General features: G+C 39.9%; 1 protein-coding gene across 1 annotated transcript; it reads left to right on the forward strand.

The window, feature by feature from the left end:
• On the forward strand, window positions 1-27,620 carry LOC309499899 (uncharacterized protein). The gene is made up of 14 exons (XM_082171422.1): window positions 1-754; window positions 970-1,204; window positions 1,755-1,849; window positions 1,962-2,161; window positions 2,775-2,853; window positions 2,951-3,129; window positions 13,956-14,279; window positions 14,665-15,063; window positions 23,114-23,290; window positions 23,420-23,480; window positions 23,565-23,718; window positions 23,816-23,887; window positions 23,977-24,067; window positions 27,484-27,620. Exons 1-14 carry the CDS (start codon window positions 542-544, stop codon window positions 27,560-27,562), a joined length of 2,358 nt encoding a protein of 785 aa, XP_082027548.1. The 5' UTR covers window positions 1-541; the 3' UTR covers window positions 27,563-27,620.
• Window positions 27,621-27,640: the final 20 nt, after the last annotated feature.

Genomic DNA, 27,640 nt, shown 5'->3' on the forward strand with positions numbered 1-27,640 from the left:
GAACACGGTTACATTTAGAAATAGACAAGCTTTGTTTCCAAATGCACCAAGCAAAGATATCCTTTCAGTTTTATAAACTTTTATAAACCCAGCCAATATAATCACAATGAACACATCCAAATTAAAATCTTTAACATATATAACAACTGCAAAGCCTCTAATTTGTAAACAAAATGATTTACGCACTAAATCCAGCATAAACTCCGGCACAATTTGCATATTTTTAAACTCTCAAAACAGATGTCACATCCTGAACCTCACAGCAATTGGCTGCCGCCCGCATTTTTCGCTTGATATTTGCATAAAGTCGAGAACTGCCCAACTTTTTGACGCTCTCTGTCGCTCTCAACGCTTTCTCCGGTCCGCTGTCAATCCCAAAATGCACTGCGCGAGCGTGAAGCTCGACTTCCATAGGAATGAATTGTAAACGCTCGCTCCGCTCGCACCGTGCCAGTGGACACGCACCGTTAGTGGACAGCAAACATTTGTCAGCACAATTGTTGAAAGATCCTGCAGTGTTTTCTTTAAAAGGGTTGAGTCGATGGACCAATTCTGTGCAGTTTTTGATTATTTCTGCAGGCTGAGCAGTACTGCAGCTTGTATCTTTGGGGTCCTGCTGGAGAATGAATTCATGGTGCTGAAACTTCAGAAGGGGACTGAAGAGGACAACAATCTCATATGTGACCTTGCTCAGATGCTGACTGAAGATGAATCTGATGTTGTGATGAATGCTGCTGGAGCCATAGCCTCATTAGTATGTCTGTTTAACATTAGAATGCATGCTGCAGCATATTAAATGTTTATTTACTTCCTCTGTAATGGCTCCCATTTTGGGTAGCTGGACATGACAGCTAGACTTCACATTATACATTAGAAGATAGAGACAATATTTGTTGTTTTAGCCTTTACTTGTCACACCACAAGACATACTGTTGTGTCCTAAAGCTCTTTGTGTTCTTTATGTTTTAGGTTGAAACTGCATCAGGTCGGATGTGGTTCCTTCAGAACCAATGTGTGTTCAATGAGGTCCTTGAGAGCTTATCTCTTCTCCTGGAGAATGAGAGAGAGAATACAGTTAACTCTGCAGCACTTGTTCTTGCACGACTGTCCCTGTGTGAAGAAACCTGTGAAAAGGTTTTATCCCATTCATCTGCCTTCAAGACCTTCAGACGTTTGGCACAATGTTTATCATGTAGCCACAAAGGTCAGTGTAGAAAAAACTGATTGTGTTAACATAACACCAACAACAGCATCATTAATGATATTTACATTTTCTAACGAAAATGTATTTCCTCAGTTCCCCCAAATTGTTGTGGGTGGTTCTGGGTGGATCCTTAGCTATTGTTAGGTGGTTGTTGCAAGTTCTAGGTGGTTACTTACTCTACAGGGTCTATTATATTCTTTTTTAGATATGGCTCCCTCATTCTTTGTAAGTCTATGAGATTTTTTTCCTCCTGTTTTATGATTATTTTATTTGTGTAAAAGAACCTTAAAATCAGTTAGCCAACGGAACAAAAAGAAAAGCATACAGTTATGAGCACATTATGCTGTAATTGCATCTTCAGAATTCAAAAAAGTTTTCATTAATCGTATGAATTATACCAAATCGATTATGATTAATAATCATTATTTACTTTAATCTATTAACAGCCATACATTTCTAAATAAAGCCTCATATTCATTTCTTTTGAATTTTGAAATTTCTCAGTAAAATATGAAATTAGTCAATAACATCAACATTTTTATTATTGCAGACACAGCCATGAATGCAGCATTTGCTGTTGGCCATCTATGTGGGAGCAGACAGGCCAAGATCCTTATTCTGAGAGAGGCCAAAGAGCATCAGTTGGTACAAGCTTACAAATTCTCTCCATAGGTCTTAATGCTTGGCAATTGGATCATGTTAAAATCTCAATCAATTAAACATCAATTATGAGCATAATTTTATCATTTGCTACAAGGTTAGCCGACTGCAGGCTCTGCTGTCGAGCGGGCCAGGAGTGGAGATGGGCCAAACGGCATGCTTTGCTCTGAGCTGCTTAGCAAATGATGAAGACGGCCATGCTCTGCTGATGGACAGCACTTCTATCCCTGCTTTGCTGGATGGCCTTTTACAGCTGTTGCAGAGCCCAGAACCAGACAGTATCTGGTTTGCTGCTATGTAGGTTTTTTGATTAACGTTAGTTAGTGTTGAATGTAATGACTATCTAAGGAAATTATTTCAAAAAGTAGAGATAAAGATAATAACATAGCATGTAACACTTATTAATGGTAGTTGTTCTCTGCCATAAGCAACAGATATTTTAAGCCAATATACACACACATTCCGCCACTACTATTATTTTTTAGCACATGATTATTTAATATGACAGGAGTTTTGACTCAAATTTACATTGTCAATGTAAATGTTAATGTATTGAGTATTGATATATTAAATTAATTAACCATGATTCATTTTGTGATTCCAGAAATCTCAATAACTGCAATGCTGTTCAAAAAGAACAGTAGTTATTTTATTTGGTTGCAGTTTACATCTTGATTTTATGTTTTTTTTAGCATTTTAATTTTGAGTAGAGTTTGGTTATTTTAATATATTTTCTGAGGTTAAGAGATGGCTAATATATTTGCTTCTGGTTTAGGTGGTTGTCTGGTGGTAAACAACTCACTCTTAACATCCTAGAATAGCATTGTTTTAGCAGCCTTAATTGGGGTGAACTATCCCTCTAAAGTCGTAATTTTCACTTTTTAAGACTCCCCCTATTTCTGTCTAACAGGACAGTGCGAGTGCTGGTGTCCCGGCCGAGTGGAGTGGTTCCTGTCAGGATGCATTATCCTCTGCTTGAGCAGCTAAAGGTATCATGATCATTGTGTTCATAATACAGCTGTGCTGTGTTGGTATATTGTGTATATGATACATTTATGAAGAAACCTTTTTTTTTTTTTTTTATAGTTGCTCTCTGTGTCACCATCCACTGGGCCAGAACTTCAAGAGGAGGTCAACATGTGTCTCAGGAGACTGGAGCATTTATCCAAACCACCTCCAGTGAAGGTTACAAACCTCTCATCAACAAGCTGCACTGTATCATGGGAGAGGTGTGAGCCTGAGAGCGGCCTGGAGGTCACATACAGGTTAAGCTTCCACAGCAAGATGTTACCTTGACTAGATATTTTCCATTTATGTCATATAAGAAATGTTTTTTTTTAATTTTATAAATCATGCTGCACAACTCCACTTAACTCCCTCCTTAAAAGACCATGGAGTGCTGCAGGAATGAGTCCTAAAACCCTCTTAACTACTTGCTTAAAAGACCATGGAGTGCTGCAGGAATGAGTCCTAAAACCCCAAAATGAGTTAGCATTTTTATACTTCTGTTTCCATTGTTCCAAAGTTTTTGGTTTAATACTCTCATCATTTACTCACCCTCTTGCCGTCCCTGATGTATATGACATTGTTTCTTCTGTAGAACACAAACAGAGTTATAATGCAAGTGGATGAAACTGTTTTTAACTACAATGTATTTGATACAATGCACTTTTTGTGTACATACATGTTTTTACATTGTACTTTTATTTAAAAAAATACCTGCATGTAATTACATCTGTAATTACACTATTGACCCTTTCTTGTGTCACACGTTGGAAGAGAGCAGCAGCTTTATCTTTAATTTTCAAGAACAAACTTAACTCTACACAAAACACTCAGGAATAACAGGACCATGAACAGAACAACCAACATAACACGACATAGAACTGACAAAGAACTGAAAGAAACACAGGGCTTAAAGAGATAGTTCACCCAAAAATGGGTTCTTTGCGTTCTTTCAGACGAATACAATCGGAGTTATATAAAAAAATGTCCTGGCTCTTCCAAGGTTTATAATGGCAGTGAATGGCTCTATATTTTTTGAAGTCCATCAAAGTGCATCCATCCATGATAAAAGTGCTCCACATAGCTCTGGGGGTTAATAAAGGCCTTCAGAAAGGAAGCGATGCATTCGTGTAAGAAAAATATCCATATTTAAAACTTTATCGACTAAAATAACTAGCTTCCGGCAGACAGCCGTACGCATCGTTTTACGGCGAAAGAGTAAAGGCCAATTTATACTTCTGCGTCGAGTGTACGCCGTAGTGTACGTCGTAGGCTACGCACGTAGGCGACGCCGTCGTGAGCATTTATACTTCTGCGAATGTCTGTGTTGCTCTGCAGTTACACCGCCGAAACGCTAGTTGGCGCGGGTGGGTTTTAATGTTCCACTGTGTTTACATTATCGCGGCTGTTTTGAGTTTAGGTTTCTACGAGCAATGGCGACTGAAGGAGTCATACAGATGGCTGTATTTCCGCACTTCTTCAAGCAATCTCTCTGTCACTTGGTCTATTTCCATGGCTCTTCACTGATCTTCGGAATTTAAAAATGGCGGGCGGGCGGTGCAGAGTGCAGAAGATCATTCCGGAAATGGGTAGGAGGAAACGCGATGCTATCCAGCCGACCAATCACAGATCTTGCGGTCCGCGTCGCCGCGACGCGTAGTTACATTTTTGAGGAGGTGCGCGTCAGGGTACGGCGAAAGGTACGACGTATGGTACACGTCAATGCGTATGCTACGCCGTACCTTCTACGCGCACCCGACGCAGAAGTATAAATTGGCCTTAACACTTGACCTGACACACAACGTAATGATGAATGCGGAAGCGCAGAGGGAACAGCAAAACAAAACACCAGTCACGAATTAGAAGTCTAAAACGAGAATTTTTAAAGAGAAATGTCGGAGGAGCTTGAGTTTGTTGCCCAGTCCTGTTTGTTTGAACCATGAGAGGCTTCAAAGCTTATGCTACTCCTTCTTCCTACGTCATACATTGTCAAGTGTTACTCTTTTGGCGTAAGTCAACTTGTGTACGGCCTGGGTGTGCTCTTTGATACCAATCTTTAATTTAAAGTCACGTTTTTAGTATCTGTAAAACTGCATTCTTCCATCTTAAAAATATATCTAAATTACAACATATGCTTTCAATGACAAATGCGGAATAGTCAGTTCATGCGTTCATGACATCAAGGCTACATTATTGTAATGCTCTTATGGGTGGTTGCCCTGCACGCATAATAAACAAACTACAGCTGGTACAAAACGCAGAAGCTAGAGTTCGTACCAGAACCAGGAAGTATGACCATATTAGCCCCATTCTGTCAACACTTCATTGACTCCCTATTAAACATTGTATACATTTTAAAATATTGCTGATTACTTACAAAGGTTTAGCTCCCCAGTACTTGAGCGAGCTTTAAACGCATTATAGTCCTTCATGTCTATTGCGATCTCAAAATTCCAGCCAGTTGATAATTCCAGCCAGGAACAGTCTTCCTTACATTGTCCGGGAAGCAGACACACTCTGTCAGTTTAAATCTAGACTAAAGACATCTCTTTGACCTAGCATACACATTATCAACTTCTATAATTCAATGTTAGGCTGCATAGATTAGTTCAGCCGGAACCGGGAACACTTTGTCACGGCTAGTGATGTGACATTTGAATCGAGGCGTCGGAGCTTGTGTCGAGAAAAAATGGGCGTGCCAGATGAAGCCGCGATTCGAGGCTTGTGTTGTTAACGTGAATATCACGTGACTGATGACAAACGAGGCCTCGGTTTGTGTGGATACGTCATCGGTTTGGTCTGAGTGTCGCTTCCGGATAAAAGGCGGTTCGAAACTCGCGCCACCTTGTGGGTGTTGTCAGCAGTAGTAGAAGCAGTTGTAGTAGTGTCACAGAGTCAGAGAGTTGATATAACTATCATTGTCATTGTCGTTATTGTGTCATATATGTGTTAGGGCTGTATATTATTACATTATCAGGTTAGAATAGAATAGTTATAGTATATTGTTATTATTAATTATAGTAGGCTTAGCTATATTATAGTCTTGTTATATTAATTAGATAAGATTATTTGGATTGCTCTGGATTTTTTTATTTGGATTGTCCTTTTGGATTTGTTTGCTTTTTGTGACTCTTCCTTTTTCCTGGTAATGGAGCCAGCAAGAAAGAGGAGATCCTCCCCTGTCTGGGCTCAACAGAAGCATCAGTATCCTCATTTATACCAGCTGGCACTGCCATTTTTTAAATAAGTGTGTTACCTAGGGTGACCATATTTTAGTTTTCAGAAAACAGGACGGGGGCGTGGTTGATGGGCGGGGCATGATTTTTGGGGAGGCGTGGTTAAGGGGTGGGGGCGTGGTTTGGGGGAGAATGCATCAAAAAATACAAATGCATTCACAACCTTGCAACTATGTTATACTTTAATACATAAAGTAATACATCCTTTCCATTCAATGTTTGGCACGCAACAATAGAATACTATATATATATAAAAAAAGTTTAGCTTTTAACACCTTTTACATGACACTATTTCTTTTCATGGCCATAGCAGGTTAAAAATCTACTACTAAAATAAATGTAAAAAAATCTACTATACTATTTCAGTAAAAAAACAATTTCAATCCTCCTGATGTTCTCTTAGCCTATACTTTCTTTATGTGCGCTTTTAGGCAGGGGCGTCATGCAAGGCAAAATTCTGGGGGGGGGGGCACAATCTGAGACGTTGCAATTGTTTTCTGACGGGTGATATGGATCATGTTAGGAGGGGTCAGGGGGTTTCTCCCCCTGAATTTTTTTTAATTCTGGCTGCTAAACATACCATTTCAATGCAGTTTGGGAGGGACAGAAATACCTTAACGGAGCTAGCAGCAACCCTCCTCTATCTGAGGACTAAGTTAAAGTATCTATTTTGTAAGTTTATGTAAAAGACAGGTTGATGAAAGAACTGTAAGCTCAAATTCAAAAGCTTTTGAAGTCTACTTCATTAAAGCATGTTTACACACACACTTACTGTACACTTAGGCCTACTACACATGATTTTAAAAACAGTAGCCTACCATTGCAGTTTTTATGTTATGATAATTGGTATGTGACCTAAGAACGATCTTACATTAAAGGTACATAAAGGTGCTGAGGTCTGACTTTGTGGTGCTCTGAAATTAAGTTATTTTAATATTAATATGTGATGAAGGACTTTGAAAGAAGTTTGACAGATTTCAGTGCTGAATAAGGTTAACACTACCCCGTTTATTTAAAAATGGTTAATATTTGACAGAAATGTAAAAAAGTAATCAAAACCGATCAGATAACGTTACGGCTTTGTATGACAGTAACGTTAGCCAACTAGTTTACGGTTAGACTAGGCTAGCTATCGATAACGTTACACTGACACAAGTTAATGCTCTGAATTCGCAGCCAATATCAAATCCATAACTTTTTGATCAAGTTAAAATTTCCAGGTAAACCACAAATAATCCCACTACCTTTTAATATCATCCGATAACTAATTCAATGCCGATTTGTTGCTTTGCCCACTTACCACTTCAAGACCATCTGTAAAACATTGCCAGCTCAACGTGCGAGACGAGTGAGTTGCTTGAACATACACAGCAAAGATTCTAGAGCGCTACGCGCGTGTATTTGATATTGATATACACCATATTAGGAAAAAGGGGCGGGCTGATGCATTGCTGAGTGCTGACCGATTTATTACACATCCAGAAGAATACATTTGAGTCGTTATAGGCTCTGGTATATTATGGAGCATAATAGGAATAAAGTTGTGACAAAAAAATTATCAGGGAGGAAAAATCTGAGGGGGCACTTTGAATGGGCATGACGCCACTGCTTTTAGGTCGCTAGCACCAGAGCCATAGAGAGAGAGAGTTGCGACACTCTTTGATGTCGCCGCTATGGCTGTCACGTGGTTCATGAATCATGTAAGCCCCAATAGTTCCAAAACGTACGCTGGCTGTCATGTTCTTCTATGGGACAGACAGCAGCGATTGCATTATTGAACGGTAAATATAAAATAAAACACACACCCAAGTACTTTTTCAGCTGTTATTGCATTATTGCATTTTGTTAATGTCAGTTTTGCATTTTGAGATAAGTTTTAAGCTATATTTTTGGAGGGAAAAGCTTAGTGTTCATGTTCGCATGGGTAGCACTGGCTTTAGCGGCTCTAACTTATCATCATTCATCTGATGATGGACGTCTCATGATATTTATTTTAGCACAACTGGGCTGTATTAGGCTATTGATTCCCGTGATTTTGCTTATAAATTTTGATTCAGCCATTAGCCTACCTTCGTGATCACGCAAAGAGGTCTGCCGTGGCGGTCCGTTCAGAATTCGCTTAGAAGCTAGCTCACTTCTTCTGATGAAAGTGGCCACCCCCAGGACCACAACGTGAAACATGATCATGTTAAGACTAAGAATATTATTTTAAGATTAAGGCCATACACATTATCAAAACTATAACAGATTAAAAACGAATTTAAGCATGGCTGATACAAATGAATGTTTTCAAATAAAATATTTTTTATTAAACACTGACAGACAACAAAAATGTGTGCTTGTGTGTGTGAACAAGAAAAACAAAAACCAGGGGCAGGTGATCCATGAAACTGACAGGACTGGTGATGGCCATAACAATCCTAAAGGTCCAGCATTGTTCTCACAAGCCGCTTCACTCAAGACAATAATAACATAATGAAAAGTTAGTATATCCCAAAAAATTAAATTAAATAAAAGTTGCTATAAAGGTGGAAGCGATTCATTACCGAACTCTTAGCTGACGAAGTCGCGCTAGCTAACTAACGTTAGCTAGCAGGCAGTGCTTGAAAATTGGTTGAAACAACCAACATAAAATATAAATAATTACGCTGTGCATGTACAAATGAAGACCAGTATAAGCATCGCAAAGGGCCTCTGATACAATATAGACAGTTGACAATTCAAAAGAGGTCGATATTTCGGCAACTTAACTCTGGAACAACTCGACGCGCAGCAATGTAAGTGAATGGTGTCCAACGCCCAAATGACAGTGTTTGGAACTATTCCGATCTTCATATCCCGGAAGTAGGCGGTTAAAAGCGCCGCCATTATTTACAACGGAGGTCTATGGGAGTGTCGCAACTCTCTCTCTCTATGGCTCTGGCTAGCACCTTTATTTGACACTGACACGTACGTGCCAGCTTTGCAGTTCATGCATTCTGCTTTACACGGATCCCGACCGAAACGAAAACACGGGAATTTTCTCTGTAAATCATCTTTGAATTTACATTTGGGCTTTTTCTTTCTTTTTTTTTTACGCTGTTAGCTACTTACATCTTACCTCGCACTTGACCGTAAACTGAAAGCGTAAAGCGTCACGTTGCTAAAATTCTGTGAACGTAAAGTCCGCCTACTTTGATTTGATTGGTCATTTCAAATATTCTGACATGGACAAGCAGTGACAGACCAATGACAATGAGGCTGCGATGAACAGACACACACACACACACACACACACACACACACACACAAACACACACACACACAGAGCTAGGCCTCTATTCTGACGTGCTCTCTGCTTGCCGCTGCGGATTGAAGAACGCGCTGATTATAACAAGACGGGACGAAGCCGGTTTCATTTGTTTTGTGTGCTAAGGCAAGCTTGTATTTAAAGAACACTCTTAATGGCCCAATGAAAAATAATGAAAACCAGGACATTTTCATCACTTTTTAAAAAACAGACAGGACGGCCAGGACAGGACAGGACGTGAAAACAGGACATGTCCTGGGAAAACAGGACGTTTGGTCACCCTAGTGTTACCCCAACACACTTGAAATATATTTTGTATAAAAATATGGTTACTGGTTCAGAATGAATGAATTTGTCTGCTATTTCTTTGCACAGTAGCTAGGTGTCACTAGTGAGCAATGCTGAATGAAGCTTCGAGTAATGAACCTTTGGCTGAAGCAATGGGCTGCAAGTGGTACTCGATGCAGGGCCAAATGGGAGGAGCTAGAGCTCCAGCTCCTCCCCTTGCTGGATTTAGTGGGCGGGGCCGCGCATGCGCAGGATAACTTTCTCGCTATCAAAGAGTTACGTCACGATCTTTTCCCGCAGCGTTGCATTCCGGGAAGGCGCCGCCATTTTAGGTGGTAACTCTATCAGTTGCCATGGTTACTTCTACAGTGAGGCCAAGATAAATAGCAAAAGAGAGAGAAAAGATCAGCTTGATATGCGTTTGCATTTTAGCGATATGCCACAGTTTCTTGGGAAGATATGGAGAAGGAAAAAGCTTAAAGAAACGGCCTATCACGTTAACGACGTAGCCTACGACATTGCCAGAATTTGTACGATCTGTCTGCACACGGCAGGTCCAAAATGCACATCCAATATCAGATTTATTTCCACATATAAATAAACCCCAGGCAAAATTAATCAGTGAGGCCCTATTTTTAAATATATTTTATATAGTCCTATAATGTTTTTTATATAATATATTAAAATGTATATTTGTTAATAGGCTATCTTCATTGCCTAGATATAAACAAACAAAAACACATCTAACAGAACATAACCTGAGTTGTTCATTTTTTACAATATGTTCTTATTTATTTATTTTAATTTTTTCATTAAATGTCAATCTTCGTCTTTATAACAGAAGATACAAAAATCTTCAGCCTATTACATGTATAACGGATTATCACCTTATAAACAGTCCTTTGTGGAATAAGGCCTAATGCTATATAGAAATAGCATAGCCTATGGTTATAGCACCTTAATTTAAACTTTATTTTGTTATTAGGTTATTAAAATGCTAACTCGTCTATCTAATGTAAAGAGCTGGATACTAGGCTACTTAAATAGGCCTTATGTCATTAAATCTAGGCCATCTACGATAGACTAAATATTTTTAACGTTAGTCATTCATTTAAGTAATGACTAATATCGCACGTTAATCAATCCTGGGTGCAGTTCAAGCATCAAGCACCGGCAAAAGTAGGCTAATGATAATAAATGTGTCTAAAAAAAAATAACAAAGCATTTTCATTATGTATTAATAGGATGTGTACAGTATCATAACACTGAACAACTCAACAGAAATCAGATGATTTAGATTAATTCACAAATAACACACACGTAAATGCGGTGGACAAAAAATAAATAGGGGTGCACTATCTAAGCTTTCACATTGCCTTTTAAGTCTAGTAATTTACATAATAATAGCAGACGCTTTTGTCCAAAGCAGCTTTAAAAGTGAGGAAAACAACGAAACCGTTATAAAGATAAAATAATACATAGATAAAAAGTTTCAACAGTTTTTAGAAACACAGACACACACAGTGTGAGCAATGTTCTTATTAGGTGTTTACGCGTTTGTCACAGAAACGATACATATTTAATCATAATCACGACAAATATTAGAGAAAAATACAATATGATGTATGCCAGCATATTGCGCATCAAAAGAAACTTGTCCTTCCATCACCGTTGAACTCGCACTAGATCCAGCAACGGTGAGCTAGAGCTCTAGCTCCTCCCATTTGACGCTGCAGCGAATCCCCGCTCACTAAATTTAGCAAGGTGGAGCTGGAGCTCCAGCGAGGGGAGGAGCTGGAGCTCTAGCTCCTCCCATTTGGCTCTGCATCGAGCACCATCTCATGGGCTGCGAGGTATCAGTGGTTCAGGAAGCCTCATTTTGCCATCACTAGTCACGGCAGACTACAAACAAAAGGTGTGAGGACTCGAAAGCTGGCGAAATAAGTATTTATTAATAAAAACACAAAACAAAACCCACGAGGGGGAAAACAGAACTAAGTAAATACAAAAACAATAACAGACTATGAACACTCTGGAAGATTCGGGGAAAAGGAAACAAAAGACAACGTACCGAACACAGACTGCAAACAAGAGGGAACTAATAAAGGGAAACTAATCAGGAGGGAACAGGTGGATGAACTCAAACAATAATCAGATAACAAGGGGGAGGGATCAGACAATAACACGAGCACATGGCCCAAAATAACAAAACACCCATGTGCAGCACAAGACAGGACAGGCATGTGACACACTTCCCATAAATCCTGATGTACTCGTTACATCATAAGAAGAATGGCGTCTACGCTAATCTTAGTCTCTCTGTTTATCCCGAGTATTACCGCAGTCCGCTGGATCCAAGCCGTATCCGGATCTGCTGAAGGACATGCGCCTGAACACGATGACAACGCAGTCCTGAAAGTGTCAACTAGTCTCAACCCTGTGAAGGCCTCCTTCACTTCCCTTTACCTCTGTACAGATAAAACGTTGTCAAAATGATTCCGGTTGATTCCGGCGACAAAAAATTCTGTATTATGAATTTTTAAGGCCAGACAAGTAATTTGGTGAGGTCAATTTGTAAAGAAAGACTACACGCCTGCGCACACGTATTTTCAAACGCGCATACCTAAGACTAAACACTAATACACGTGCACACCGTCAGCGTTTTCACAGATTCGCGTTTTTGAAGTTAATGCAGAGATGATAAAGTTATTCAAAAATGTTCAACGCTTGCACATTGGAACCTATTTCAAGGTTTGCGTTCTCGGGCCACCAGGCTCTGGTGTTGTGCGGATGAGCAGGCCGGAGCGCATTAAAGGTTTTCTGTTAGAACGGTGTTGTGTAAGTGGCCCCTAAGTTAATAACTAATGATCTTTGCAACAGAAGTGAATCAATCAATATTAACTTTAGCTGGACAATAACTTTATTCTAGAGCTGCTGTAAAGCCAAAACAATCTCTGTTACTTAAATGTCCTATTATCACTGTAAAGCTGCTTTGAAACAATCTGTATTGTTAAAAGCGCTATATAAATGAAGGTGACTGTTTAAAGCTACACTGTGTAGGATTTTCTCCCATCTAGCGGTGAAATTGTTTATGACTACCAACTGAGTATTACTTTCTAGCCCCTCCCATTCTGAGGGCTTTTTAACTCCTACGGTGGCCGTATTATTTCAAATCTGCCGGCAGTCGCGAGTAATCTCCCCCTCGCATTTGTCACGGTGTCACTGAGTGTCAAAACGCGAAAGGCGAAGCTTGAATTTCCAGGTATGTCCCTCTTTGGCTAATGTATTTTCAAGATGGAGGCGCAACATGGCTGCCGCCATTCGAGCGACTCGCTCGTATGTATTCTAAATGGCAGATTCTACGCTTACGAGAATACTTGATTAGTTGGTAGAAGTAATTACACATTAATGAGCACATATCATTTTGAAAGAACAAAGTATTTTTTGCTAAGAATCAACTTAGAAAATTACACAGTGTAGCTTTAAGGATGAGGCACCGCAAACTATGTTATAATTGTTGTTGACACAAAACACCTTGAATAGCATAAGTGGAGCTCTGGGGGAAGACTATTTAAAAAAAAATGATGATGGGCCCCCTTTAGGTTAACTTTATTGATTCTATTTGAATTCACTGCTTAGATTACTTAAAGGTTCACTATGCAAGATTATCCAAAATAATAATAATAATAATAATTTGGTCCTGTGCCTGTAATTTCTTGTTTTCCTGAATTCCTCTGCTCGGGCCGTTTCTGGGCTGCAACCGAGACTTTATTGTCTGTATCTGAAGCTCTGCAAGCTCTGCTAAGTTGTCATGTCTCGACGCTAAAACAATTAGCTAGTGTTGCTATTGCCTTATTGACTGCCATCTGTAACTCCAGTCAGATTATTATGAGGCATTGTAATTATGTTTTATGATGACATAATTATTAGCGAGCTAGACTAAAGATGGCTAAACTTGCTCACAAATTACAGCCAGTCATCTAACTATTAGCGTAACTGTTCTTTTATATACAGTACACAAAAAAGGCTGTTTATGCATGATAACACAATATGCAAAATAGCTCATCACTCATCTTCCTGCAGGTAGTTTCTTGTGCGGTTGGGCTGCTTGTGCAACCGATATATCAGGGGAGAGGGCTTAAGGTTCTGGCGGTGTTCTGCCCAGTTTGAATGTTGTGTTTACAACCAGTAACTGAAAATCCTGCACAGTGCATCTTTAATTATTTTGCATCCACCTATTTTAATGTCCATTATTTTTTCTTTTGGTTTCCAGTCTCTTTGACAGAGATGTAATGCTGTACCATGGCCTGTTATGTCAGGTGACCTTACCTGGTTCTCCCAACCAATCTATGAAGCCCCTCTCCCTACAGCTCAGCCTGTCTACACCTGATGGTGACATTAGTCCTTTCAGTGAACCTGTTGTTATTGATCCTGAGCAGCTGGACATTAGAATTAAACCTCCACGAGAGCTCTGTGTGATTGGCTCTACAGCTACAGATGTATGCCTTTGCTGGATAGAGCCAGAGGGAAGAGTCAAACCCAAATCATACCAGATCTACTGTAATGACACACTGCTGAAGACCACCACTCTTCTGGGGTGGGTCAGACCAGTCTTTCATTATAACATGTTAAAGGTGAAGTGTGTCAATTCAAATGTGTTACAAATCAATTCACAAAGGATAATACCCTGTTTCACCCATTTTTCTTGTTGATGTTTGTTTTACTCATAAAAACTTTATGGAATTAAAATTAGTTGGCAAGGCATTTTTTGCATGTTTTTTTTTTTTTTTTTTTTTTTTTTTTACATAAAAGTCACAGACTTCACCTTTAAGTTGCATTGTTTGTTTTATAACAAAATGAAGAGATTCAGTGATGTTCAAAAAACGTGTGTGCTGCATGTTGGTTTTGTTTATTTTGCTGTAATTACAAAATCACTATAGTCTTGCAATGTTACTGCAGTGTAATTGTTTTTTATCTAACAGGGCTACAGTGAGCGGTTTATCTTCCGCTACCTCCTATATACTAAGTGTGAGTTCACTCAGTCCAGGGGACACAGAGAGTCCTAGAGCAATAACTGAGGTGAGAACAGCAGACGATCAAGATCATGCTCCTTCTGCTCTGACTGTAGTTGTCCTGGGACGGCACGAACTGCAGATAAACTGGGGATTTCCAGTTGCTCCTTTGGGGAGACTCTTCAAATACGAACTAAATATGAATGGGTGTGTGGTGTACGTGGGTACAGAGAGGGCATACGCTGCTCGCCACCTGTCTGCCAACACAGCATACACCTGTACTGTGACAGCCGTCACCTCCAGGGGGCGCTGCCACAGTAGTCCAGTCACAAAGAAGACGGCACGGGATGATTACCTGCACTCAAGCAGGTGAATTATGATGGAAACCATAACATCACAAAAGGGCTAATAGCTAAGGGCTATTTTCCTTCTTTTGAATGCTTTATTATTATGGCTGTGAAAGAAAGTTATGTTAGATTTAATGTTCCCTTTCGTACGGTCACTACGAGTTACGCCAGTGACTGACGAAATTGGGGGTTTCGCTTAGAAGCCTATCACCTTCGAGTTCTACAAAACGAGCCAATGGCATGGGAAATACCATGGGTCTGTGGAATTTCATGGCGCAACTCCGCCCCACCGCGTGGGTATAAAAGAGGAGCGCTGGCAATCTCGCAATGTTTTCGCTTCGGAGCCAAGAATTTTCTTCAGTGCCAGCGTTAGCCGAGTCAGATCCAGAGCTTGGCACAGGCATGCAGAGCTGTGGGCTGCCTTCGCCTCCGATGCAGTGCCGCCGCGGAACGCTCGTCCTTCCCTGGCCTACTCTGACAGAACGTAACTTGACCACGCCCCCACCAAGGGACGCTATGCCTCTCATGTCCGGGCTGGTAGATCATAGGTCACCACGTGATCCCTGGGCCAGGTGATGTCCACATGTGTGGTCCAGGAACGCCATTAGGGCTCAACCAGGTTGAGTCTGAGAACTCGTTTTTTCAGCTCCCCCATGTCCCAGGCTGCGCTCTTCAGCGGTGTGATTGAGGACTGCGTCCAACAGTTTTCCACCACCCAGAAGCAGACTGAGGCCCTTCTACACCGACGGTCATCCGTCCGTGCAGTTTCCTTAGTCTGCTTCCCGCCGAGGCTGCCTCCCTGCGGCTCCTCCCCCTCCTGCTCCGCAGCCTTCACCAACCCCGAGCAGTAGGAGGTTGCAGGAGGGCGGCACCACCCGCCTCTGGCCCTAAGCCGGCCAAATGCCAGGCTAAGCAGCACTCTTGAGACGAGCAGCTTGGAGTTAGGGCTCAGTTCTTTTCAGGAGCTGTTAGCAGGACCACTCCTTCCCCTGTTGGAGGGCCGGGGGAGAATCTTTTGTTTCCTAAGAACTGATGCCCCTTCCTTCGAGCCCCAAGAGGCCGTGGATGGCAGTGTGCGACGCTCTGCCTCGACACTCTTGTCCTCCTCTGTCTTTAGACCCCTGTCAGAGCAGGCCCCCGTGGAACGCTGGTCCTTCCCTGGCCTACTCTGTCAGGATGCGGCTTATGACCGTGCCCCACACTGGGACGCTACACCTCCCACATCTGGGCCAGTCATTCCGCCTCTCTGCCCCATCGAAGGCACATCTGTGGTTCCCATGACCCCGCTGGGTCGCGAGAACCATCAGGCTCGGCTATGCGATTCAGTTCGCACGGTCTCCTCCTCCAGTCCGCTATACCATGATCGGTGGCAATGCCCCTGCCATGCATGCGGAGGTCGCCACCCTAATGGTGAATGGTGCGATCGAGATTGCCAATTCGGCAACATGGGGTTTGCATCCTGAACTTCTCGACGACTGGCTGTTCCTAGCTCACTCTCGAGACCAGGTTTGCGAACACAGGGACCTGGTGCTCCGGCACCTCGCCCGTCTGGGCCTTCGGGTCAATTGGGAAAAGAGCAAACTCTCCCCTGTGCAGAGGATCTCTTTTCTCAGTATGGAAATCAACTCAGTCGCCATGTGCGCGCAGCTTACGAGCGCGCGCGCGTGTGCAGTCACTGCTGACTTGCCTGAGACAGTTCGAGGGCAAGAGTGCGGTTCCACTGAAGTTTTTTCAGAGGCTCCTGGGGCATATGGCATTTGCAGCGGTAGCTACGCCGCTCGGACTACTTCATATGAGACTGCTTCAGTACTGGCTTCGCGATCGAGTCCCGAGGTGGGCATGGCAACCAGGCACGCTCCGAGTACCAGTTACTCCGGCCTGCCATCAGACCTTCACCCCGTGGACGAACCTCAGCTTTCTAAGGGCCGGAGTGCCCGAGTTTCCAGGCATGTTGTGTCAACAGATGCCTCCACCACGGGCTGGGGTGCCATGTGCAATGGACATGCTGCCGTGGGCTCCTGGACAGGACCCCAGCGCCTTTGGCATGTCAATTGCCTCGAGTTGCTGGCGGTATGTTTGGCTCTGCACCTTTCCGTGCGTTGCTCAAGAACCAACACGTACTAGTCCGCTCAGACAATACCGCGACAGTAGCGTACATCTACCGACAAGGTGGTCAGTGCTCCCGCCGTATGTGGCAACTCGCCCGCCATCTCCTCCTATGGAGTCAGAAGCATCTGAGATCGCTTCGAGCCATTCATATCCCGGGAGACCTGAACCATGCAGCGGACGAGCTCTCACGGTTTCAGCCACTTCCTGGAGAATGGAGACTCCATCCCCAGTCGGTTCAGCTGAGTTGGGAACAGTTCGGCGACGCACAGGTAGATCTGTTTGCCTCCCACGACTCTTCGCATTGCAGCCTGTTTTATTCCCTGAACGAGGGCACACTCGGCAAGGATGCACTGATCTTGCACAGGCCCTGCTTCCTTCCTGCAACATGGGTTGGAGCGAAGGCTGTCTCCCTCCACCCTCAAAGTGTACGTTGCCACTATCGCCGTACCATCATGATGCAGTTGAAGGTAAGTCTTTGGGGAAGCATAACCTGGTCATCAGGTTCTTTAGAGGAGCGAGGAGACTAAATCATCCTCGCTCTCCTCTTGTACCCTCTTGGGACCTCGCAGTGGTGCTATCTGCCCTGCGAGAGCTCCCTTTGACCCATTGCAGGTTAAGTTTAAGTTCCTATCCATGAAGACAGCGCTCCTGACCGCTTTGGCCTCCATCAAGAGAGTAGGGGACCTGCAGGCATTTGCGGTTGACGAAGCGTGCCAGGAATTCGGGCCAGCTAACTCTCACGTGATCCTGAGACCCTGGCCTGAATACGTGCCCAAGGTTCCCACCACTCCTTTCAGAGTTCAGGTGGTGAACCTGCCTTGGCACTGCTCTGTCCAGTACGCACCCTCCGTGCAGACAGAACGCAGTGTTTCAGGACCTCAGACCAGCTCTTTGTCTGTTATAGTGGGAAGCTGAAGGGAAAGGCTCCCTCCAAGCAAAGTTTGTCTCACTGGATAGTGGACACCATTGTCTTGACTTACCAGACGCAAGGCCCCATCATGCCCCCTTGGTGTAAAGGCACACTCCACCTGGAGTGTGTCTTCTTGGGCTCTAGCGCATGGCGCCTCGCTGACAGACATCTGTAGAAGCACAGGCTGGGCGACACCCAACACATTCGCAAGATTCTATATTCTCTGAGTGGAGCCAGTGTCCTCCCATGTACTTGCCCCCAGTGGCCGGTATTAGGACCCGCTCTGTGTCATCGCTTGCTGCGCCATTCCACTCCACGGACTGGATGTGTGCGCTCTTCACTCAGATGAGTTCTTCCTTCCAAGACCCTGAGTTCCTCCGACACTGATGTCACTGACGTAACTCGTAGTGACCGTACGAAAGGGAACGTCTTGGTTACGTATGTAACACTCGTTGTACCGCTGAAACGCCCTGGAGTTCAGTCTCGGCTCCTCAGCAAGGAAACATAATCCGAGATTGCCGGCGCTCCTCCTTTATACCCACGCGGTGGGGCGGAGTTGCGCCATGTAAATTCCACAGACCCATGGCATTTCCCATGCCATTGGCTCGTTTTGTAGAACTCGAAGGTGATAGGCTTCTAAGCGAAACCCCCAATTTCGTCAGTCATTGACATAACGTCTCCGTTCCCTACTCAGGGAACGAGGGTTACATATGTAACCGAGACGTTTTCCCTGAAAGATTTTATGCAAAAATGTATGTAAAATGATTGCTTTGAAAAAGAATGCTCTACATATTCAAAATAAAATTATGTTAATAGATTAATTCAAGTCAAGTCAAGTTTATTTGTATAGCGCTTTTCACAATACAGATTGTATCAAAGCAGCTTCACAGTATTAAATTAAAATAATACAACAAAGTTTGTTTCAAGAGGAATTTATTGATTGATAAAATTAAATTAAATATCCCCATAATATCCCCAACTGAGCAAGCCAAAGGCAACAGTGGCAAGGAACCGAAAAACTCCATCAAGTGACCTAATGGTGTCCTAAAACTCCATCAGGTGACCTAATGGAGAAAAAAAACCTTGGGAGAACCCAGGCTCAGTCGGGGGCCAGTTCTCCTCTGCCGTTTATGAGCTAGAGGCCGGATTGTAGTTTGAACTGTAGGATTATATGAATGCCTGGCTGAAGAGATGCGACTTTAATCTAGTTTTAAACTGGGAGAGCGAGTCTGAGCAACGAACAGTATCAGGAAGACTATTCCAGAGTTTTGGAGCCAAATGTGAAAATGCTCTCCCTCCTTTGGTGGTTCTGGATATCCTAGGTAGGACCAAAAGCCTTGAATTTAGTGATCTTAAAGAGCGCGATGGATTATAGGGCGATAGAAGATCCGTTAAATAGACTGGAGCTAAGCCGTTTAGGGCTTTATAAGTCAGTAGCAATACCTTGTAATTAATACGGAACTTTATAGGTAACCAATGCAGTGATGATAAAATCGGTGTTATATGATCATATTTTCTTGATCTCGTAAGAACTCTAGCGGCGGCATTTTGGACTAACTGTAGCTTGTTTATTGAGGATGCAGGACAACCTGCTAATAAAGCATTACAGTAATCCAGTCTCGAGGTCATGAATGCATGAACTAACTTTTCTGCATCAGAAACTGATAGCATATTACGTAGCTTAGCAATGTTTCTAAGGTGGAAAAAGGCTGTTTTTGTAACATATGAAATATGATTTTCAAAAGACAGGTTGCAATCGAGTATAACACCCAGGTCTTTTACTGTAGAGGATAAAGTAACAGGACATCCTATGATGTTAAAGTTGTATTGTGCGAGGTTTTGTGGGCGGTTTTTTGAACCGATAAGTATTACCTCTGTCTTGTCTGGATTTAATAAAAGAAAATTACGCGTCATCCAATCTTTTATATCTTTAACACACTCTGTCAATTTGGAAAATTTAGCGTTTTCATCCGGCCGTGATGAAATATATATTTGAGTGTCATCAGCATAACAATGGAAACTAATTCCATGTTTCCTTATAATATTTCCAAGTGGCATCATATATATTGAAAATAACAGAGGGCCTAATACAGATCCCTGCGGCACTCCATAGTTTACTCGAGTTATGATAGATTTTTCTCCATTTAAATAGACAAAATGGTAGCGGTCAGATAGGTATGATTTGAACCAGCTTAATGCTTGTCCTTGAACACCAGTATCATTTTGTAGTCGATCTAAGAGTAATGTGTGATCTATAGTATCGAACGCAGCACTAAGATCAAGTAAAACTAGTATTGAGATACAGCCTTGGTCAGAAGCTAAAAGTAAATCATTTGTGATTTTAACGAGCGCAGTTTCAGTGCTATGATGCGGTCTGAATCCAGACTGAAACTTTTCATCGATATCATTTTGTTGCAAGAAAGAGCCCAGTTGAGCGGACACCACTTTTTCTAATATTTTAGACATAAATGGAAGATTTGAAATGGGTCTATAATTTGCTAGATTATTATGATCTAATTGTGGTTTCTTAATGAGAGGTTTTATAACTGCCAGTTTAAATGTTCTTGGAACATGACCTAAAGATAAAGACGAGTTAATAATATTGAGGAGAGGCTCTTCCACTACAGGTAACACTTCTTTCAGTAGTTTAGTTGGTATAGGATCTAATAAACATGTTGTTGTTTTAGATGAAGTGATAAGTTTATTTAACTCTTTTTGTTCTATAGTTGTAAAGCACTGTAATTGTTCTTGCGGGGTGATAATTGAAGCTGAATTATAAGGCGCGATTGAAGATTGAACGTTTACAATTGTGGTTCTGATGCTTTCTATTTTCTCAGTGAAGAAGTTCATGAAATCATTACTACTGAACTGTAACGGGATATTTTGTTCGGGTGACGTCTGTTTATTTGTTAGTCTAGCCACGGTGTTAAATAAAAACCTTGGATTGTTTTGGTTGTTTTCTATTAGTTTGCGGAGGTGCTCAGTCCTGGCCGCTTTTAGGGCCTTTTTATAACGTGACATACTGTCTTTCCATGCGATTCTAAAGACCTCTAAATTAGTTTGTTTCCATTTACGCTCTAAAATACGGGTTTCTCTCTTTAAAACATGCGTAGTATTGTTATACCATGGTGCTTTATTTTTCTCTCTGACCTTTTTTAATTTAATAGGTGCAACCACATCCAATGTTCTAGAGAGAATGGTGCTCATAGTGCTAGTTAGTTCTTCTAGTTCATCTGTTTGTTTGGGTTCAGGCAGCAGCTGAGACAGATTAGATAAGTAATTTGAGAAATTATCTATGGTGGATGGGAGGATTGTTCTGCCTGGTTGATAACGCGACGCCGCATGACATATTACAGCAGTACGTAATATGCAAGTTACCATGTAGTGATCAGTGACTTCATCACTTTGTGGAATGATATCTATATCGGTTGGATCGGTTCCATGTGATATAATTAAATCGAGTGTATGATTAAGACGATGTGTTGGTCCGGTGACGTTTTGCTTGACCCCAAATGAATTTAATAAATCTGTAAACGCAGCTCCTAACGCATCATTTGGATTATCTACGTGTATGTTAAAATCTCCAACAATTAATGCTTTATCAACATTGACTAATAGGTCTGAGAGAAAATCTGCAAACTCTTTTAGGAAATCAGCGTAAGGCCCTGGCGGTCTATATACGGTAGCCAAGGCTAGAGATAATAGGGATGTTTTTCTAACATCTAAGAGCGTAACATTAATCATATTATTGTCAAAAAACGAATTCATTATTTCATCTATAATCATTTAATTATTTTCCTATTTAAATCTTAATAAATAATTAAAATATTAAAAAATGATTTTCTTATTAATCATCCTATTTATAATATTGGAGGGAAATAAAGAGCTCTTTCCAAAAATATACAAAACAGGAATTGAAATTCTTAAAAAAATAATAACTTTTTTTAACCAAGTATCATTGAAAAGAGGGATTTAAAAGTGCTTAAATAGTGTTTCTCCATCTTAAGAGGTCAAATTAAATATAATTATAATCTGCTTTATTTTGCATTTATTTTATATGAGGTTTGCAAAAAACTAAGTTAACCCTGTAAAGCTTGATGTATGAAATAATAGTCAAAATTTTTTTTTGAAAAGGAACAGTTTAGTGAACACAACATTTCAAATAAAAAAAATAAAAGGTTATATTTGATACATCAGGCTTTTGTGGCTCATATAGGAGAATCACATGGAGTTCATACTTGAGGAGCAAAAAACACAATTTTAGTCAGCGGCCCAAAGTAAAAATATATAATTTTCTGTGTGGGGCAAAACAAATAATGCAATGCAAAAGAATGATGATTGAGTGATGTACAAATAAACATTCCTTAAAAGCCTGATGGATCAAATTTGATATATTTTTTAACATGAGATGTATGGATAACCAAGTAAAACTAAATTGCTTCAATCCAGTAGGCTAAGTATACATCTTTAAATATTACTAACAATATAAAAGTTGTTTATTTTATGAATAGTCACTAAAGATTTTACAGCAAAAAGACATGTGAACTACAACATTAGGTGGACATTTTCAGAATTATACTTAAAGGCCTTTTACTTACTACAAAAATGTAAACTATCAATCAGACAACAGAAGGCATGCAGTAGATTGTGTAGGTTTTTCAGCAAAGTTTTGATCATGTTTAGATGCCTTTTCCCCCCTGCCAAATTATGTCAGAATATGTGTTGTCTAAATTGTTAGTACAGAGTAGCTTGGGATCAAATGTGGGCTTGTAGTTCTTGTCAAACCTATTTTAGGTAAACCTATAAACTGGATGATTGGGTTGCATAATTTAGCTTGATGAATGCAGTCAACATTAAAAATGAAAATCCTGTCATAATTTACTCATCCTCATGTTGTGCCAAACCTGTATGCATTTATTTCTTCTGCACCAATTATTTTTCTACAATGAATGGAATATTAGTGTAACAAATTGTGTAAAAATGTTGACATTTGTTGTATTCTTTTATTGTAATTGCAATTCTAAGTGTTTTTTTTCTGTGCCATTTTCTTCAGGTATATGCTTTCTCCTACCCATCAGACTGCCTCAAAATACTCCTCTTCTTCTCCAAGTATCCAAGTGATAAGTGAGGTCAAAAAGAATGGCACAAATTCACCAGCTACACTAAAGTCTAAAGTCCACCCTACTTTGGTCCAGCACAGAGCCATTAACCATAGAAAAGACAGACAAAGGTTGAGAAGCATCTATTGTAATTGTTTTTGATGATGTATCAGTTGCTATTCTCATGGCTGATTGTGTAAACATTGAAATGGTTTAATAATTGTTTCCCTGTATTTCCTTTTCTTGGTTGTGTTTGAAAGGCAATCATCAGTTCAGATACATAATCCAAAGGCAATACAATCTTCCAATCACACATCTAAGGTATTGTTATAGATAGTAACCTTTCTTGCTTTGATGTAATGTTAATACAAAAATGGTTTGTTTGGTTTAAATACTCTGTTAAAGAGTGAGAGACAGGGTCCAGCTGTTGTGTTTCCTGTGAGCTCTACTGACCGTCTCACGGTTCCTAACGGAGAACATTCTGAGTACATATTCCGGAAGCAGACATTGTCATCCATTCCAGAGGACTTCACACACTTTAGGGCCAAGATCAGCCCAGGTACAGTTTCATATGTGATTGTGAAAGCAAATAAAAAATAGAGAATAAAAGCAAATAAGCTTCATTCAAAAGTGATGACAGCCTAAAAATTCTACAGCCAGACTGACGCGGTGGAGCTCAGACAGAGAAGTTGACACAGAGAAATTTCCATGCATCAGCAAACAAATCTGTGACTTTGTCTTCTTGACACTTTTTGTCAGACTTAAGATATAACCACTAAATCATCACTTCATTTTAATAATTTCCTTTTTAATCCAGCAGAGGATGTGAGACTGCTTCAGCCCGTTTCGTTTAGTTGGTCTAATCTGGAATGGACAAAACAACATCAAAACAGATCACAAAGGGACAGGTATGAATTGTTTAGTCAAACATTCCATAAGGTTGTGTACAGGATTTCTGAGAGAATTTCTAAAATAATATGAAACCAATCCTATGGACAATTATAATCCGCTAAGAATCTAATGAGATCTAGTTAGATCTGAATTATTAATACAGTACATTACTGTCATGAGAGCTTTAGTTATTGTTTTGTTTGCTCACCAATTGTTCAGCTGAATATCCTTATAGATTCAAACGTGTTTTTGAATATTTTGTAAAATAAAATAAAATAAATGAAATACATTGATTACATAGTACACTCAAAAAAATGAACGAGGAAGGTTGTGCACTTTACATAATATATTTATATTTAGTTTACTTATAATAATTGTGTTTGTTGACTAGAAATGTTTTTTTCTATTAAGGTCCACGTAATTATGTCTCAACTTAACAGTACAAAATCCTAACGCGTTGTCTAAACACAAACCATTTATGTTAAGTAAAACATTCTTACATCCAGATGGTGGCAGTATATAGTGCGACGCCAACTGCCATTTTGCCCTAACTTAATTTGATTGTGTTCAATCTGCTTATATGTAAAATGTAAGTTTACTTAATCCGTTTGTGTTGGATTACTTGAATGATTTGTGTTGCATTAACTGAAACTTGGCGGTGCTTGTTAGTTCCCAGCATGCTTTGCATATGGTTGAATTAAGAGAGAATAAATGTTAAAATTAAGTGTTATTTTATGTTTTAATGAGAAAAGGGGAAGACTTGATTGTGTGTAATTGTGTTTAATGTTCAATTACATTGGAATTATTAGAACCATTTAAATTACAGTGGGTTACCATTGTGGAGAAGAGTGGAGCATTTTGTTTGGCTGTGGACTGATTCAGAGACTTTCAAATGCTTTGGTTGAAGGAACATATAAATCTTAGCATTGAAGATGCCAATATGTGTTCTACTAGCTGATAGGCAGGCTTGGGAGGGTTACTTTAAAAATGTATTCCGTTACAGTTACAAATTACTTCATAAAAAAAGTATTCAGTAACGTAATCCAAGTACTATAATATGAAAGTAATGTAACTGATTACTTTGGGATTACTTCAAGGTCACATATATAAATAAAGTCAAGCAAGAAGAAATATATATATATTTTTTTTTTTAAAGAATTTGGTCCAGTGTACAATATTTGCAAAATATACACACATGCCTGAAATGTATTTATGTAAAGGGCTATACAGACATCTAGTGGCTAATGTATGGTATTACAGATTATATTGTTTTATTTGTAACTAATTTTTAACAAAAAAATAAAAACTCAACATTTACATTTTTTACACAATCTACATATTAGTTTATTTTAAAATAGGCCTACATGTTGACTAAAGCCGTGATCTTTCTTAATTTGCCTGACTGGACGTGGGGCGTTGGCAGTGGGAGTTCCCCTACGTTACCTAGACAGCGAACATCCCGTTACGTGAGAAAAGATTTGAAAGGACATTTTGGGTACTAAAAAAACTACTCTCCTAATTTCTACAAAATAGCAGCGGAATTTCCATGAATTAAAAGCGATTTTACCCGCAGGCAGCATCGTTTCTACTAGCAGCAGTGATTCAATCTGCGTCTGAGGAGATTGTAGTCAGCTGTTATTTGCACACGCACCAGCGGGTGGCACACGTGAGTCATTACTGGCAACAGAACCAGGAACTACTGTACAATCAAGCAGCGCTTAATATAGTGTTATTATGCCAAAATACTTATTTAGTTTTAAATGAAACCATTGTAATCCTGAAAGTATTCCCCCTTTTTTCAAAATGTAACTATAATCTGATTACTATGTTTTTTGACGTAACTGTAACGGATTACAGTTACTGGATTTTTGTATTCTGATTACATAACGCCGTTACATGTATTCCGTTACTCCCCAACCCTGCTGATAGGTAATTATAGTCTATCAATTTCATTATGTGTCACTAAAATGAATAAAATATCAGAGGTGGGCGATACTCCAAATTTCGGTATGATCTGATACCAAGTAAATACAGGGCCAGTATCGCCGATACCGATACCAATACTTTTTCGTTTTAAAAGCATGCACTTGAACTTATGCACTTTCCTGTGCTAGAGCAGTGTGTCATGATTTATGAGGTGAATGCATCATTAATATGCTAAATCTGAATACGTTTTCATGACTACTAAATATTTTGTGATTTGTGCTCTCAACTCGCCTGTAATTATTAGTCAGTGACTTTTACAAAACCACCCTAATTATAGTAAAAGTACTATTGTACACTAGCCTACTGTTTAAAAGTTTGGGGTCTGTAAGATTTTTTATTCTCTTCTGCATTTATTTGATCAAAAATACAGTAAAAACTGTAATATTACAATTTAACATAGGCTATCTGTTTTCTATGTCATACTAAACTGTAATTTATTCAAGTGATCAAAGCTGAATTTTCGCCATCATTACTCCAGTCATGATGATAATTCATTTTAATATGCTGATTTACAGCTCAGGAAACATTTCTTATTATTATCAATGTTGAAAACAGTTTCATATTTTTTGTGGAAACCATGATGCAGAATTATTTGATGAACAAAGTTGAAAGAACAGCATTTATGAAGTAGTTTTTTTTTAACAGTGAAAAACCCTTGACTGTCACTTTTGATCAATTGAATGCATTGATCCTTGTTGAATAAAAATATTAATTTCATTAAAAAAATCTTACTGACGTCAACATTTTGAACCGTTATATACACTTTTGCTTTGTTTATTAAAAAAAAATACCCGATTGTTTCTCTGTCATCTAAGCAAGGCTTTGTTTCCCAAACGCACTGGTCCTGTGAGCTCAGCGAAGCACCAGCATCGAACGCTCTGTGATTGATTGGTTTCGTCTTGTATCCAGATGACTAGGAGAAAAAGTTCTAGCCTACACAATTATCCGCTAACATTCGCTTATTTTTCCACTTAGAAGCTTATTTTACGCACTGAATTGCGTGCTAAATTAATAAAAATTACTGGTAAAAAAAAAAACACACATTTGGATCGATATTTTTATGTGAGGATCGATCCTTTTCGATACCACGTCAGTATCGATATATCGATACTCAAGGATCGATCTGCCCACCTCTATGAAATATTAAATAAGTTGGATTCATCTATATTTAATTAAGTAAATTAGTTGGTCCAAAACATTGCACATTAGTTGGGCTGACACTATTAAATTAAGCTGTGCCCAACCATAGTAAATAAGTTGAATCAACCTTAATAAATTAAGTTGACCCAACGTAAGTACATTAAATTGGAATAAATGAACTGCATAATGCTGAAATAAAGCAAGTTAATCATGTGGAAATCCTTTCCATGATTTTTTTTATGTTCATTCAAAGAGTTATTTTTTTGAGTGTAGCCTATATTAATGTTTTTATTTTTTTATTTTTCAGGATTAAAACTGTTTTGAAGGTCCAAAGTCAGCAAAGAGGAAGACGATACCAAGTACCATCACAAACCAAACTCACATAAACAAATGGAGTACCTCTGACAGTTCATATGTTTCCTTAATAATAAATAAAACAAATGTTTTTGATTATTTTATTGGTC

The sequence above is a fragment of the Leuciscus leuciscus genome (genome assembly GCF_965113295.1).
Source record: "Leuciscus leuciscus genome assembly, chromosome: 5".
Taxonomy (NCBI): Eukaryota; Metazoa; Chordata; class Actinopteri; order Cypriniformes; family Leuciscidae; genus Leuciscus; species Leuciscus leuciscus.

What these genes read in the sequence shown, in the direction of transcription:
- LOC309499899 (XM_082171422.1), top strand. Translation starts at nt 542, where the DNA reads ATGGACCAATTCTGTGCAGTTTTTGATTATTTCTGCAGGCTGAGCAGT. An exon ending in AGTATCTGGTTTGCTGCTAT is followed by an intron (nt 2,162 to 2,774) that starts GTAGGTTTTTTG and finishes TCTGTCTAACAG; the next exon opens with GACAGTGCGAGTGCTGGTGT. An exon ending in GGCCTGGAGGTCACATACAG is followed by an intron (nt 3,130 to 13,955) that starts GTTAAGCTTCCA and finishes TTTGGTTTCCAG; the next exon opens with TCTCTTTGACAGAGATGTAA.